Source organism: Geotrypetes seraphini, chromosome 3 (assembly GCF_902459505.1).
Source record: "Geotrypetes seraphini chromosome 3, aGeoSer1.1, whole genome shotgun sequence".
Lineage (NCBI taxonomy): Eukaryota > Metazoa > Chordata > Amphibia > Gymnophiona > Dermophiidae > Geotrypetes > Geotrypetes seraphini.
The window spans coordinates 281,139,681-281,154,776 of record NC_047086.1 but is presented as its reverse complement, the minus strand read 5'-3'; the positions used below and the strand labels follow the sequence as shown (position 1 = coordinate 281,154,776).

Genomic DNA, 15,096 nt, shown 5'->3' with positions numbered 1-15,096 from the left:
GAAAATGCAACTAAAAATCTTTCGAAGCATGTAAAGTCTTTCAAGTCACTACTTAGACCTAAACCTAAATCCTCTGCCTCCAAATCTTTCAAGCCAGCTTCTTCATATCAGGTGCTATACACCAAAGTCTACTTCTCTTTCCAGGCCGTAACAGAAAAAACAGCATCGACAGCGTCCTTAAAAGCCTCAGATCTCTATTACTCTTAAGTTAAATCAGCCTTTTTGACCGATTACTTGAGAGCATAATTTCAATTAATGTAAAGCTCTGCCTCTTCCTCTCCCCATTGGAGGTCGTCTTCAACATTACTATCATCGTTGGCAGCTAATCACCTCCGACCTCTGGATTCTAATTATAATTCAAGTAGGCTATTCTCTTCATTTTCTTGACATTCCTCCAGATCATCCTCCAAGAGAGTTTCCTTCCAACACTCTTCAGTCCTCTCTTCTTCTCCAGGAAATTGAATCTCTGCTCCTTCTCAGTGCCATCGAGAAGGTTCCTTTGGATTAGCAGAACACGGGATTTTATTCCCAATATTTCCTCATCCCGAAAAAGACGGGCAGTCTTCTACCAATATTGGATCTCGGAGCTCTCAACAAATTTCTTGTCAAGGAAAAATTTCAGATGCTGTCTCTAGCATTGCTTTATTCCCTGCTGCACAACGATTGGTTATGCTCTCTGTATCTCAAAGAGGCTTACACTCACATATCCATTCATCCAGCCTCTCACAAGTTTCTCAGATTTTGGGTGAGAAATCATCATTACTAATACAAGGTTCTGCCTTTCGGTCTCGCTTCATCTCCCAGAGATTTTACCAAGTGCCTGGTGGTGGTGGCATCAGCAATGCAAACTCACGGTTTCCAAGTTTTTCCCTATTTGGACGATTGGCTAATCAAAAATCCTTCGTCTCAAGTTGTAGTGACACAGAATTTGGGATTCAAAATCAACTTCCCTAAATCTCAATTGCAGCCTTCAGTTTATTGGAGCCCTCCTAGATACTGTTCAACTCTGGGTGTTCCTTCCTCAACAATGTCAAGATGCTTTGATACAACTTTGCCATCATATGGCCCTCCTATCAGGTCATGATGGTTCTCCTAGGTCACATGGCCTCTACAGTTCACGTGACTCCTTTTGCCAGACTTCACCTATGGATCCCTCAGTGGTCACAGGCCTCTCAGTGGTCGCAGGCTCTAGATCTGCTTTCCCTGCATATTACAGTAACATCTCTATGACAATCTCTTCAGTGGTGGATGCTCTCATCCAATCTTTCCAGAGGTTTGCTGTTTCAAATGCTCCTTCACCAGAAGGTTCTCGCAACAGATTCGTCAACCTACGCTTGGGGAGCTCACTTGGATGGTCTCTGTACTCAAGGTCATTGGTCCGCCACAGATTGTCACCATCACATAAATCTGTTGGAACTCAGAGCGATTTTCAATGCTCTCAAGGCTTTTCAGCATCTTTTTCAAGATCAGGTCATTCTCACTCGTACAGACAATCAAGTAGCGATATACTACGTAAATAAGCAGGGAGGAACAGGGTCTCTTCTCCTTTGTCAAAAAGCTCAAAAGATTTGGAATTGGGCAATTCTTCACAACATTTTTCTGAAGGCTCTTTAGATTTAAGGAGAGAAAAATTAATTGGCGGACAAATTAAGTTGCATCCTGCAACCTCATGAATGGACGCTGAACTCAGCAGCTCTCCGTCAATTGTTTTCTCATTGAGGAACCCCTCAGGTTGACCTTTTTGTGTCTCCCCCCACAACAACAAGCTGCCCCAGTTCTGTTCCAGACTGTACTCTCCTCATCCCCTGGAAGCAGATGCTTTTCTCTTGGACTGGACAAACAAGTTCCTCTATGCGTTCCCTCCATTTCCACTTTTATTCTCAGGATGCTTCTCAAACTCAAACAGGAGTCTGCCGCCATGATTCTGATAGCTCCTTGGTGGCCCAGACAACCATGATTCTCCCTTCTACTTAAACTCAGCATCAGGGAACATCTGCCAATTTTTCCATCTCTTCTTACACAGAGTCAAGGTTATCTTCTTTATCTCAACCTGCAGTCTTTATATCTGACAGCTTGGTATCTCTTGGGCTGACGTCACCTGACCTTCAGTTTTCTCAGCCTGTCAAGAAACATCTTGAATGCTTCCAGAAAACCAGCCACAAGACAATGTTATACTCAAAAATGGACTCTGTTTTTTGCTTGGTGCAATCTTCATCAGGAGCCACAATTCACCTTCGAATCTGGATTATCATTTTCATTTATCCCTGTCTGGCCTCAAATCCACCTCTATTAGTGTCCATCTCAGTGCAGTTGCTGCTTTTCATCAACCATTAGATGGAAAACCTCTCTCTGCTCATCCTGTGGTTTCCAAATTTATGAAAGGCCTATTCAATGTTAACCCCCCCTCCAGTGGTTTGGGATCTTAATGTTGTACTTGCTAAACTGATGAAGCCGCCATCTGAACCAATGTCTACGGCACTTTCTTAAATAACTTACTTGGAAAGTAGTTTTCCTAATTTCTCTAACGTCTGCTCGCAGAGTCAGCGAACTTCAAGCCTTGGTAGTGGATCCACCATTTACAGTGTTCCGTCATAGTAAGGTGGTACTCCACACCCATCCAAAGTTTTTACTCAAAGTTGTAACTGAGTTTCATCTCACTCAATTGATTGTTCTTCCAGTATTTTTTCCCAAGCCTCATTCTCATCCTGGAGAAACAGCTCTTCATACTCTGGACTGCAAACGAGCATTGGCCTACTATTTGCAACAAACTAAATCGCACAGGTCTTCTCCACAACTTTTTGTCTCCTTTGATCCAAACAAGTTGGGACATCCTGTTTCTAAGCAGATAATTTTGAACTGGCTGGCTGCTTGCATCTCATTCTGTTATGTTCAGGCTGGGCTGCAACTGGAGGGTCATGTCACAGCCCATAAAGTTCGATCCATGGCAGCTTCAGTAGCTTTCCTATGTTCTACTCCTATAGATGAAATATGCAAAGCTGTTACTTGGTCCTATATTTACACTTTCACTTTGCATTATTATCTAGAATCCTATTCCAGATGGGATGGCCACTTCGGCTAAGCAGTACTACAAAATTTATTTTCTTAATGGCCAACTCTCCCACCATCCCATTTTTGGTTAGCTTGGAGGTCACCCATATGTGAGAATATGCTGCCTGCTTGTTCTGGGATAAAGCACAGTTACTTACCATAACAGGTGTTATCCAGGGACAGCAGGTAGATATTCTCAGAACCCACCTAGCTCCCCTGGTTGGCTTCTTAACTGGCTATCTGAACTGAGGAGCCAGGCGCCTATGTTGGGTGGAAAGGTACTCACACATGCGTGGTGCGGTCAGTCACAAATTTTCTAAAGTTCTTAAAGTGCAAGAGCACGTTAACAGCTGTCCGTACCTGGGCTCCGTGGATGACATCACGCATATGTGAGAATATCTGCCTGCTGTCCTTGGACAACACCTATTACGGTAAGTAACTGTGCTATCTGCCACTTGGGATGCACAGTCTTCCAGTTTGATTTGATTTGTTTGAAAATTGAAAAGTTGAATAAAATGAATAAATTGTGGAACAGTTTTTTTCTATTTTTGGGGGTGAACAGAGGGATGTCTGTCTCTAAGATTGCTATTGCTTGCTGAATTAAGGAGGCCATTTCTTCAGCACTTGTGCTGGCGGGCAAATCTATACCTTTTGACACTGTGGGTGCACTCTACAAGAGTCGTGTCCACGACCTGGGTGGAATTGCAGGCTTTTTCTCTGGAAGAGATCTGAGCAGTTATGTGGTCTTCATTGCACACCTTTTTCAAGGCATTATCGTCTTAACATCCCGGACCAGTCAGATGCTTCCTTCTGAACATCGGTATTTTCTGCACAAGTTTATTTTCTCACTCTTCTTGAAGGCTGCTTTGGTACATCCCACTCTTCAGGAACTCCTCATCTGTTGCCAGATGTAATGGAAGGGAAAATTATCTTACCTGGTAACTCTCTTTCCATTAATCGCAATCAATGGGTCCTGGTTCTTGTTTTTTGGCTTTGTCCTGCAGGTTATCCCAGGACAAGCAGGCAGGTATTCTCACTAGTGGGTGCTTGTAGAAACTTTTAGAAGTTTCGAGTTGCCCACACCGCGCATGTGTGAGTGCCTTCCCGCCCGATGCACCGGGCGCGTCTCCTCAGTTCTTTCTCTTCCGCGCAGCTGAGAAGTCTGTCTTCGACTCTCTGCGCGAAATCCCTTCACTTGTGCCTTCTGTGCCCGCAGTTTTGAGTTTTCTTTGCTCATTATCGTTGGTTCACGTTGCGTTTTCTTGTTTTCAAAAAAAAAAAAAAAAAAATTTCTTTCGATCGTTCGACCGGGCAGGCCGCGTGGCCGCGGCCCCACGGCTTTGATCTTGCGGCGGAGCTTTTTCGGCCTATGTCCCGGCCTGTTACCAGTTTTAAAAAGTGTGTCAAGTGCCAGCGCACGATTTCGTTGACGGACCCTCATCGACGTTGTCTTCAGTGTCTCGGGCCTCAACATCTTCCGAAATCGTGCTGGCCTTGCTCCACACTTACAGCATGTGCTTTTAAGCGTCGCTGCATTTTGTGGGAGTCGCTGTTCAGCATGGAGGCGTCGCCGGAGCTGCCTGCATCGCAGAGTGCCACGCCTTCGACTTCAGCTTCAGCTTCTTTAGCCTTGAGTCTGCTCAAGCCTGCCTTGTTCGTGCCGACTTCGACTCCGATGCCTGCTGCGGTGCCTTCCGCTGTCTCCTCAGGTCAGGTAACGCAGCCTCCCATTCCTCCAGTGGTGCTCAAGGTGCCCAAGGCTTCTAAGCCCAAGCCCCCGGGCGGCCGAGTTAGCGATGTCCGTGCTGGGGGTCCCATTGCGGATGCGGATCCCTCTTTGCCGGCTTCGTTCCATGCCATGATGGAGAAGCGATTTGTCGAGTTCTTTACTAAGATTGGGGCCGACGCTTCTCTCCCAAATCCAGCCTGGGCACGCGGAAGCCTCCCGTGAGGTTGAGCCGCCTCTGGTGCCTCCTCGACGCACACTCTCGCTGCTGGGAGCAGAGTCTTTGCCCATGCCACCTTTGGAACCGATACCCTCGATGCATGTCGCCTCCACCTTGCCTGGAACGGAACCTTTCTCCTCGATGCCGAGCCTCGAGCCTTGGGGAGTGCCTCGGGGAGCTTCGTCTCAGCCTCCGCTGCTTCGATCCACAGCCTCCAGCCCCATCTACTTGATGGCTGCCTCGTCTGGGCTTTGCTCGCCTCGACGCTCGAGGCCTGCTTCTCGACACAGTTCAGGTCATCGCTCGAGACATTCTTCGAGGCATTCTTCAAGGCATGCCTCGCCTCGTCGTAAGCAGCCCTTTCGGGAGTTTTCACTGGATTACTCGCCTCCCCCTCCTATGCCGGAACTCAAGGACTTTGTGGGTTCGTTCTCTCCCTGCTGGTCCTTGGCCTCAGCGGACCAGGCCACCTCGACTTCTTCGAGCCCGTCTCGAGGCCCGGCCCTGGCTGACCAGCTGTCTTTCTCGTCCTTCCTGAGGCAGATGGTGGTGGATCTGGATATCACCCTGGATTCGGGTTCCAAGTTTTCTAAGGAGTATTTGGAGACGATGCATCTTCCCCCAACCTCCTGCTGAGTCTCTCCGTCTGCCTTTCCATAAGCTTCTGGACCAGACTTTCACGAGATGTTTTGAGACTCCGTATTCCATCCCCGCTGTCCCAGGGAAGTTGGATGCCAGGTACCGCATGGTGCACCATAAGGGCTTCGACGGGGCGCAGCTCTCTCACCAGTCCCTCTTGGTTGAATCCTCCTTGAAGCGGTCTCATCCCTCCCAGGTCTATGCCTCCACTCCTCCTGGCCGGGAGGGCAAAACCATGGACAGGTTTGGCAGGCGCATCTACCAGAACTCGATGATGGCTTCTCGAGTTCTGAATTATAGTTTTCATTTTGCGACCTACTTTGAGTTTTTTCTCTCCATTCTTCAAAAGTTTTTGCCATATCTGGACTCTCAGGCTCGCTTAGAGTACTCGTAAGTCCTGGCGTCGTTGTCCCAACTCCGCCTGCAGTTGATGCAATCGTCTTACGATGCTTTTGAACTCTCGGCCAGAGCTGCTGCTTGTTCGGTGGCCATGAGATGCCTGGCGTGGCTCCGGACCATTAATATTGACCCGAATCTCCAGGACAGGCTGGCGAACGTTCCCTGTGTGGGAGCAGACCTTTTCGACGAGTCCATTGAGGTGGCGACGGAGAAGCTGTCGAAACATGAAAAGTCTTTTCAATCTATTCTCCGTCAGAAGCCCAAGCCTGCTATTGCTCGTCCGTCTTTCCCGCCTATGATCTATCAGAGGTGCTATCCGCCGAAGCAGGCGCCCACCATCCGTCCGCCTGTGAAGAGGCAGCACCAGCAGAAGCCCCAACAAAAGCCTCAAAAGCCTCAACCTTCTGCTGTCCCCAAGGCTCCCCAGCCTTTTTGACTGTCTCATAGGGAGCATAACTTCCATCATTCTGCCCTCCCCGTTTTTTCCCATCGAAGGTCGTCTCCATCACTTTTACCATCGATGGACGACTATTACCACCGACCTCTGGGTCCTTTCCATCGTAAGAGAGGGATACTCTCTTCAGTTCCATCAAGTTCCTCCAGAACATCCTCCAAGAGGATCCTTCCAACTTAACCCAGACCGCCCTTCTTCTTCAGGAAGCTCAGGCTTTGTTCCGGCTTCGTGCCGTCGAGCCGGTCCCTGTGGACCAACTGAACAAGGGTTTTTACTCCCAGTACTTCCTTGTTCCGAAGAAGACGGGCGACCTGCGTCCTATTTTGGACCTCAGGGTGATCAACAAGTTTCTGGTCAGGGAGAAGTTTCGCATGTTGACCCTGGCTTCTCTCTATCCCCTCCTCGAGCAGAAAGACTGGTTATGCTCTCTGGATCTCAAGGAGGCCTACACTCATATTCCCATCCATCCGGCCTCCCGTCAATACCTCAGATTTCGGGTGGGACATCTTCATCTTCAATACAGAGTGCTCCCTTTCGGCCTAGCTTCGTCACCCAGAGTCTTCACCAAGTGCCTGGTTGTTGTGGCCGCAACACTCAGGAACCATGGTCTTTAGGTGTTTCCCTACCTCGACGACTGGCTCATCAAGGATTCCACGTCTCAGGGTGTCGTCCACGCCACTCGGAGGACGATCTGGTTTCTACAGAGTCTGGTATTCGAGATCAACTTTCCCAAATCCCATCTACAACCTTCCGAGACTCTTCCCTTCATCGGAGCTGTTCTGGATACTATTCAACTCAGGGAGTTCCTTCCTCCCTCAACGCCTGGCGGCTCTTCTTCATCTTTGCCACTCGGTCTCCTCTCGCCCGTCCATCTCGGCGAGACACATGATGGTGCTTCTGGGCCACATGGCCTCTACAGTACACGTGAATCCTTTTGCCAGACTTCACCTGCGGATTCCTCAGTGGACCCTGGCGTCTCAATGGTCGCAGATTTCCGACCCTCTGACTCGACACATTCAGGTCACTCCTGCTCTGCTACAGTCGCTTAGCTGGTGGATGCTCTCTTCCAATCTCTCCAGAGGTTTGCTGTTTCACATGCCTCCCCATCAGAAGGTCCTCACGACCGACTCCTCGAACTATGCTTGGGGGGCTCATCTGGACGGTCACCCAGAGCTATTGGTCGAGTGCGAATCTCCTGGAACTCAGGGCGATTTTCAGTGCTCTCACTGCTTTTCAGCATCTGCTTCACGACATGGTGGTCCTCATTCATACGGAAAATCTGGTCACCATGTATTATTTCGACAAGCAGGGAGGCACGGGATCGGCCTCCCTCTGTCAGGAAGCTCCGAAAGTTTGGGATTGGGCGATTCACCACAACACCTTCCTCAAAGCTGTCTACATTCAGGGGGTGGACAATGCCTTGGCGGACAACTTGAGTCGTCTTCTGCAGCCTCATGAAAGGACACTCCATTCCACGCCCCTTCATCACATCTCTCTGTGGGGAACGCCTCAGATAGACCTCTTTGCAGCTCCCCACAACTTCAAACGGCCTCAGTTCTGCTCCAGGATCTACACTCCTCATTGTCTCGAGGCAGATGCTTTTCTTCTGGACTGGGGGAATCTCTTTCTGTATGCGTTTCCTCCGTTTCCTCTCATTCAAAAGACTCTGGTCAAGCTCAAGTCCGACCGGGCCACCATGATTCTGATTGCTCCTTGGTGGCCCAGGCAACCTTGGTACTACCTTCTTCTGCAACTCATCAGCAGGGAGCCCTTCCTTCTGCCAGTGTTTCCGTCTCTGCTTACGCAGCATCAGGGATCTCTGCTTCATCCCAATCTGTTCGCTACACCTGACAGCTTGGTTCCTCTCAGCGTAACTCCCCTTCAGTTTTCACAAGCTGTGCGGGATGTTTTGGAAGCTTCAAGGAAGCCTGCTACTAGACAATGCTATTCCCAGAAATGGACTAGATTCTCTACTTGGTGTTTTTCTCATCACAAGGAACCTCAACATGCCTCCTTGTCCTCTGTTTTGGACTACCTTTTGCACCTGTCTCATTCTGGCCTCAAGTCTACATCGATCAGAGTCCATCTTAGTGCAATTGCTGCTTTCCATCAGCCTCTTCAAGGGAAACCTCTTTCTGCACATCCTGTGGTTTCCAGATTCATGAAAGGACTTTTCCATGTCAATCCCTCCCCTCAACCGCCTCCAGTGGTTTACGACCTCGATGTTGTTCTTTCTCAGCTTATGAAGCCTCCATTTGAACCTCTTAACAAGGCTCCTCTGAAATATCTCACTTGGAAAGTGGTGTTTCTCATTGGCCTCACTTCTGCTCGTCGAGTGAGTGAGCTTCAAGCATTGGTTGCGGATCCGCCCTTTACAGTGTTTCATCATGACAAGGTGGTCCTTTGCACTCATCCCAAATTCCTCCCCAAGGTGGTCTCGGAATTTCAACTGAATCAATCCATTGTTCTTCCTGTGTTTTTTCCAAAGCCTCATTCTCATCCTGGAGAATCAGCTCTTCACACTCTGGACTGTAAACGTGCGTTGGCTTTCTACCTGGAACGCACCAAACCTCACAGAACTGCTCCTCAACTTTTCATCTCCTTCGATCCGAACAAGTTGGGATGCCCTATCTCTAAGCGCACCATCTCCAACTGGATGGCGGCTTATATCTCTTTCTGCTATGCCTAGGCTGGATTACCCTTTCACAGTAAAGGTCACAGCCCATAAAGTCAGAGCAATGGCAGCCTCTGTTAGCTTTCCTCAGATCGACACCGATTGAGGAGATTTGTAAGCTGCCACTTGGTCCTCGGTTCACACCTTCACATTCTCATTATTGTCATGGATACTTTCTCCAGACGGGATGGACAGTTTGGCCAAACAATATTACAAAATTTATTCTCCTATGTTGCCAACTCTCCCTCCATCCCATTGTGGTTTGCTTGGAGGTCACCCACTAGTGAGAATACCTACCTGCTTGTCCCTGGGATAAAAGCAATGTTACCGTAAACAACTTACCGTAACAGTTGTTATCCAGGGACAGCAGGCAGCTATTCTCACGTCCCACCCACCTCCCCTGGGTTGGCTTCTCTGCTAGCTATCTGAACTGAGGAGAAGCGCCCGGTGCATCGGGCAGGGAAGGCACTTGCGCATGCACGGTGTGGGCAACTCGAAACTTCTAAAAGTTTCTACAAGCAAGTATGTCCGCATCGGGGCTTGGTTGGATGACGTCACCCACTAGTGAAAATAGCTGCCTGCTGTCCCTGGATAACAACTGTTACGGTAAGTAACATTGCTTTTCTGTTCGAGGGCTGAAGATCCTGATTACATGTTGTGAAGAACAAGAAGTATGACAGTCCTGACACAATCTGTTTTTTCTTTGTTGTTGCAATACTGACTTTTTCTTCTAACTCCACCTGCTGGTAGACAGACATTACCCACTCTTCAAGGACTCGTGTTTTACGATTAATAAAAAGAAAGAAAATTATCAGGTAAGATAATTTTTCCTTCTCAAAGGACCACAAACTTGACAGTTTTTTGGAATATGCCTAGAGTATGAAAAACACATGAATATTGCTCCAGTTGCATGCAGATCTCTTATGTATATTTGTTGGAGGAATCCTGAAAAACTCTTTTATTGCTCCAGGACCAGGGGTTCTCCATTTGAGTTAAATGCATACAGAAACCCATTTCATGAATAGATTCTTGGTTATCTGGCACCCATGGAATTGGTTGATGCCAGATGATAAGTGTAGTTTCTAGTTGCTTGAGAGTTACTCTTAAAAATAGTTTTGTCTCCCTTCCCACCTCACTCTTCCTTTCCCTATCATCCCCCCACACCCCACTTGTAGGTCCATCATCTGTTCCTCTCTTCTTCCCCTCCCCCCCACACTTATGGGTTCAGCATGCATCCATCTCCCTTCCTTTGCCCTTCACCCTGCTGGACTCTCTGCCCCCATACACACACATCTGATCCCCCTCCGTCCGTGTGGATCTGGTCTCCTGGACCCCCCTTCATTCGAAGCAATCCTGATCCACCAACCTTCCCTCACCTGAAGTGGTAGCTGGTCAGCAGAGGCAGTGCTGTAAACAGGTTGTCTGCGGCCAGCCCCTGCAGGGCCTTTCCTCTGCCTTGTCGGAAAGGTCCTGCTAGCTTGTTTACAGCGTATTCTCTGCTGACTTAACGCACTGCTGCTTCAGGTAAGGAGGGGTGGGTTGGCAGTCAGGACTGCTGCCACTGCTGCTTCAGGGGCCGGAAGGAGGGAGGTTTGTCAGGTCCAGCTGTCGGTTCGGGAGCTTGTAGATATGATTTCTGATGATTGATTGTGTGTCTGTTTTATCATGTTTTTACAAAATTATGTATGTAAATTATGTAAACCGTTTAGTTTTAAACAGTATAGAAATTTTTAAAATAAATAAATCAATTTTAAAATAAATCTATTTTAATCTCTTTCCTTCAGAAAATGTAATGGAAAAATATGATGAAGAAAAAGCTGAAGAACAGGCTAAAGTAAATGAAAGAACTCGGCGTGCCTTTCCAAGCACAATTGGTCGAAAATCAGTTAAAAACTTTCAAAAGAAGGGATCATCAAAAGAAATCAGATATCCATTTGCTTTGTATGCCTGTGGGGAGAAAATGATGGCCACAGCTAGCCAGAAAACACACAATGTCTGTGCTCCTGCTTCAGCAAGTGAAGTAAGTTTAGGTGTTGGCATTGTACTATATTGTTGATGCTATGAGTTTGATTAAGTTAGACATGTTTACAAAGAAAAAAAAAATTGCAGTGAAACAATAGAATAAGAGCTCTGGGGATGGGGAAGCAGTGTGGTTTTTGTTTTTTTTTAAAGTTTATATTCCTTGTCAGTAGCAGATGAATCCAGAGATGAGTGGTTGTGACCATTCACCAGCAGGTGGAGATAGAAAACACTAAATTGAGGTTCGTCATATATAGGATGGTAAACTCTTTGTTAAGTCATAGAGATTGACATGGAGACAAGGTTTGTCCCTTTCTCTACCCCAACCCTTTGAGCTCTGTCCTCACCCCATCCACGCAAACTGTCTGATTCCATCTGCACAAGCCTTGAATGGCTGTTTTCTGTTGGAGTTACAGCCATTTTTCAGTGAGAAATCCTGATGGTGACCATCTTGGATTTTTCCCGATTTGATTTCTAAGTTCTCAAACTTCTTCAAAAAGCCTTGTTTTTTATTCTAACCACCAGGGATGGAATTCTCATGCTTCAATAATATGAATCCATGCAAAGCTTTGCCGGTTGGACATTGGAAGAGTGCCTTTGAGCTGCATGTTCCACTGCACAGGCTGGAGGGTTGGTACTGAGATCTCGGGTTCAGCCTCTGACCATCTTATTAATGCTGCCAAATGACTGTTTGGACGGTTTTTCCTCTTGGAGTCCCCTAGTGTGGCGCCAGTACCTTGTTAAAGGCACTGATGACCCCAAAGTGAAAAGAAAGTGCTCCAACCCTTCTCGTGAAGGGGGTTCTCAGTCCTCTGTGCCCTTTACACCTGACTTTGTGAACTTGCTCTGGCAAGCCTATGTCATCGACACTGGTGTGGCTTCTGGGTCAGCTAGAGAGTGACCTGCGCAGTCTCCCTGAGCTCTGGCATCTGCTTCTTGGTGGAGGCCTGTGTCTTCCCGAGACTCTAACTACTGGTTGGACTGGGTCCCTAAAGATGATGATCTGGATGCTTATCCTCTCTCTCCGAGTGAAGCCTCAGTCAGAGATAGAAACATAGAAAGATGATGGCAGAAAAGGGCTATAGCCCATCAAGTCTGCCCACTCTACTAACCCATCCTCTTAAGTCTATGCCCTAATGACCAATTCCTCAGCTCGACTCGTAGGGATCCCATTTATTCTTAGTCTGGCACGCTGCTGGCCTCAATCACCTGCACTGGAAGCTTATTCCAATGGTCAACCACTCTTTCCGTGAAGAAATACTTCCTGATGTCGCCATGAAATTTTCCACCCCTGAGTTTGAGCGGATGCCCTCTTGTGACCGAGGGTCCTTTGAGAAAGAAGATATCATCTTCCACCTCGATACGTCCTGTGATGTATTTAAATGTCTCAATCATGTCTACTCTCTCCCTAAGTTCCTCAAGAGTGTAGAGCTGCAATTTGTTCAGTCTCTCTTCGTACGAGAGACCCTTGAGCCCCGAGATCATCCTGGTGGCCGTCCGCTGAACCGATTTGACTCTGAGCACATCTTTACGGTAATGTGGCCTCCAGAATTGCACACAGTATTCCAGATGAGGTCTCACCATGGTTCTGTACAATGGCATTATGACTTCAGGCTTCCGGCTGACGAAGCTTCTATTGATACAACCCATCATCTGCCTTGCCTTAGATGAAGCCTTCTCCACTTGATTGGCAGTTTTCATGTCTGCACTGATGATTACTCCTAAATCTCGTTCTGCTGAAGTCCTAGTTAAAGTTTCTCCATTCAAGGTGTAAGTTCTGCATGGATTTCCGCTACCGAGGTGCATGACCTTACATTTCTTAGTGTTGAAGCCTAGCTGCCAGGTCGAGGACCATCTTTCCAATGTAAGCAGGTCCTGTGCCATACCATCCTGCAAATTGCATTCACTTACTATATTACATAGTTTGGTGTCATCGGCGAATGTTATTTTACCCTGAAGCCCCTGAGTCAGAACCCCTATGAATATGTTGAAAAGGAGTGGACCCAGGACTGAGCCCTGCGGTACTCTGCTGGTCACCTCCAATGTTTTAGAGAGGGTACCGTTAACCACCACCCTTTGAAGTCTGCCATTTAGCCAATCATTGACCCATGCAGTTAGTGTCTCTCCTAACCCCATCGATTTCATCTTGCTCAACAGCCTGCGGTGTGGGACGATGTCAAAAGCTTTACTGAAGTCCAGGTACACGATGTCCATAGACTCTCCCAAGTCCAGCTTCCTTGTTACCCAGTCAAAGAAGCTGATGAGATTGGATTGGCAGGACCTACCCTTGGTGGAATCCATGTTGAGTGGGATCCCGTAGATTCCCCTCATTCAAGATCATGTCTAATTAGCGTTTAATTAATGTTTCCATGAGTTTACACACTATTGATGTGAGACTCACCGGTCTATAATTCGCAGCCTCTGCCCTGCAACCCTTTTTGTGCAGAGGAATAACGGCTGTTTTCCAGTCCAAGGGTACTCTCCCCGTACTTAGGGAGAGATTGAAGAGCACGGCTAGCAGTTCCGCCAGGACATCACACAACTCTCTGAGCACTCTTGGGTGCAAATTGTCCGGTCCCATGGCTTTGTTCACCTTGAGTCTTGCCAGTTTGCTGTAAACGTCACTTGGTGTGAACTCAAAATTCTGAAACGGGTCTTCCGCGCTTGAATTTGCCTTCAACTGTGAACCGTGTCCCGGTGCCTCGCAGGTGAAGACTGAACAGAAGAATTCATTCAGTAGTTCGGCTTTATCAGAATCTGCTTCCACGTAATTCCCGTCCGGTTTGCTAAGGCGTACTATCCCGTCTGTGTTCTTTTTCCTATCACTAATAGACCTGATGATGTGACACTGGGTGAATAGGATCAGGGTTTGAGTGCTGCTGTGGACCAGGGCGAGGAACACTGTTCGCTGGCTGTTCAAGTCTACTGCACGTACAGATCTTCTCATTGGGTCTCTGAAGGAGTTCAAGATCGATCATCCTCAGCCTACTACTCAATGTTTTCCGCTCAGCGGGATATGTGCTCAGCCTACCACCTTCCCGTGGCATCTGGATATGAAAGTTCCGATTTCTGAGCACTGGGAGAACCCTGAGGGCTTTCTTAAAGTGGTTAAAGCTATGTCCAAGTTATATTCTGTGGACCAGGAGTCCCAGCAGATGTTTACTATGCCTAAAGTGAACTCTGGTGGCACAGGTGACCAAGTGCACATCCCTTCCCAACGAGGGAAGCATAGTGCTTAAGGTTCAACAGGATCACAGACTGGACACGTTGCTCAAAAAACATTTTGAGGCCCTGTTTCTAGCGGTGAGGGCTGCTGCGGCTGCCACTTTTGTGGATCAAGCAAGCCATTCTAAATTGCATGACCTAGGCGGTGCGCCTTTTGATTCTCGTTCCCAACTGGTGGGAGTGGATTATGTGTCTGATGCATTGTGTGATCTGCTGAGGGCAGTGGGCAAGGTCTCAGCTTACTCTGTGTCTGCTCGCAGAATCTTGTGTGGGATTCTACATCCAAAGCCACACTCAGTAAGAAGCCTTCTTTTCAGGGACCATATACTGTTTGGCCAGGAGTTGGATGACCTCACGGCTAACATCTAGGACCTCTGTCAAGTTTCAAGTTTATTTAATCTTGATGAATCGCCTATTTAAATTACTAGGCGATGTACAATAATAATAACAAATTAATAAAATTAAACAAATAAATGTTAATGTTGACATAAAAACAAATTTGTTGTTAGTTAAAATTTAACAAACTTAACAGACTGAGTGTAGACATAACTTTAAAATAATTTTGTGGGTAAGACTTACAAGACATGTGTGGTTAAAAAGGGGAATAGTTACAATTTTTGATAGAAGAGAAGAAAAAACATAAAAGGGAAGAACAGTAGGCCTAGGCCTTCTAAAGGGCAGGCCCATGGATC

At 47.4% G+C, this 15,096-nt stretch overlaps 1 protein-coding gene across 1 annotated transcript in view; it reads left to right on the top strand.

The window, feature by feature from the left end:
• Nucleotides 1-15,096, top strand: part of CCSAP (centriole, cilia and spindle associated protein) — a 45,580-nt gene that overhangs the window by 10,270 nt on the left and 20,214 nt on the right. Inside the window, exon 2 of the mRNA XM_033938982.1 lies at nucleotides 10,945-11,180. Within this exon, the coding sequence (XP_033794873.1) occupies nucleotides 10,945-11,180 (236 nt within the window). The remainder of the gene's footprint in view (nucleotides 1-10,944; nucleotides 11,181-15,096) is intronic.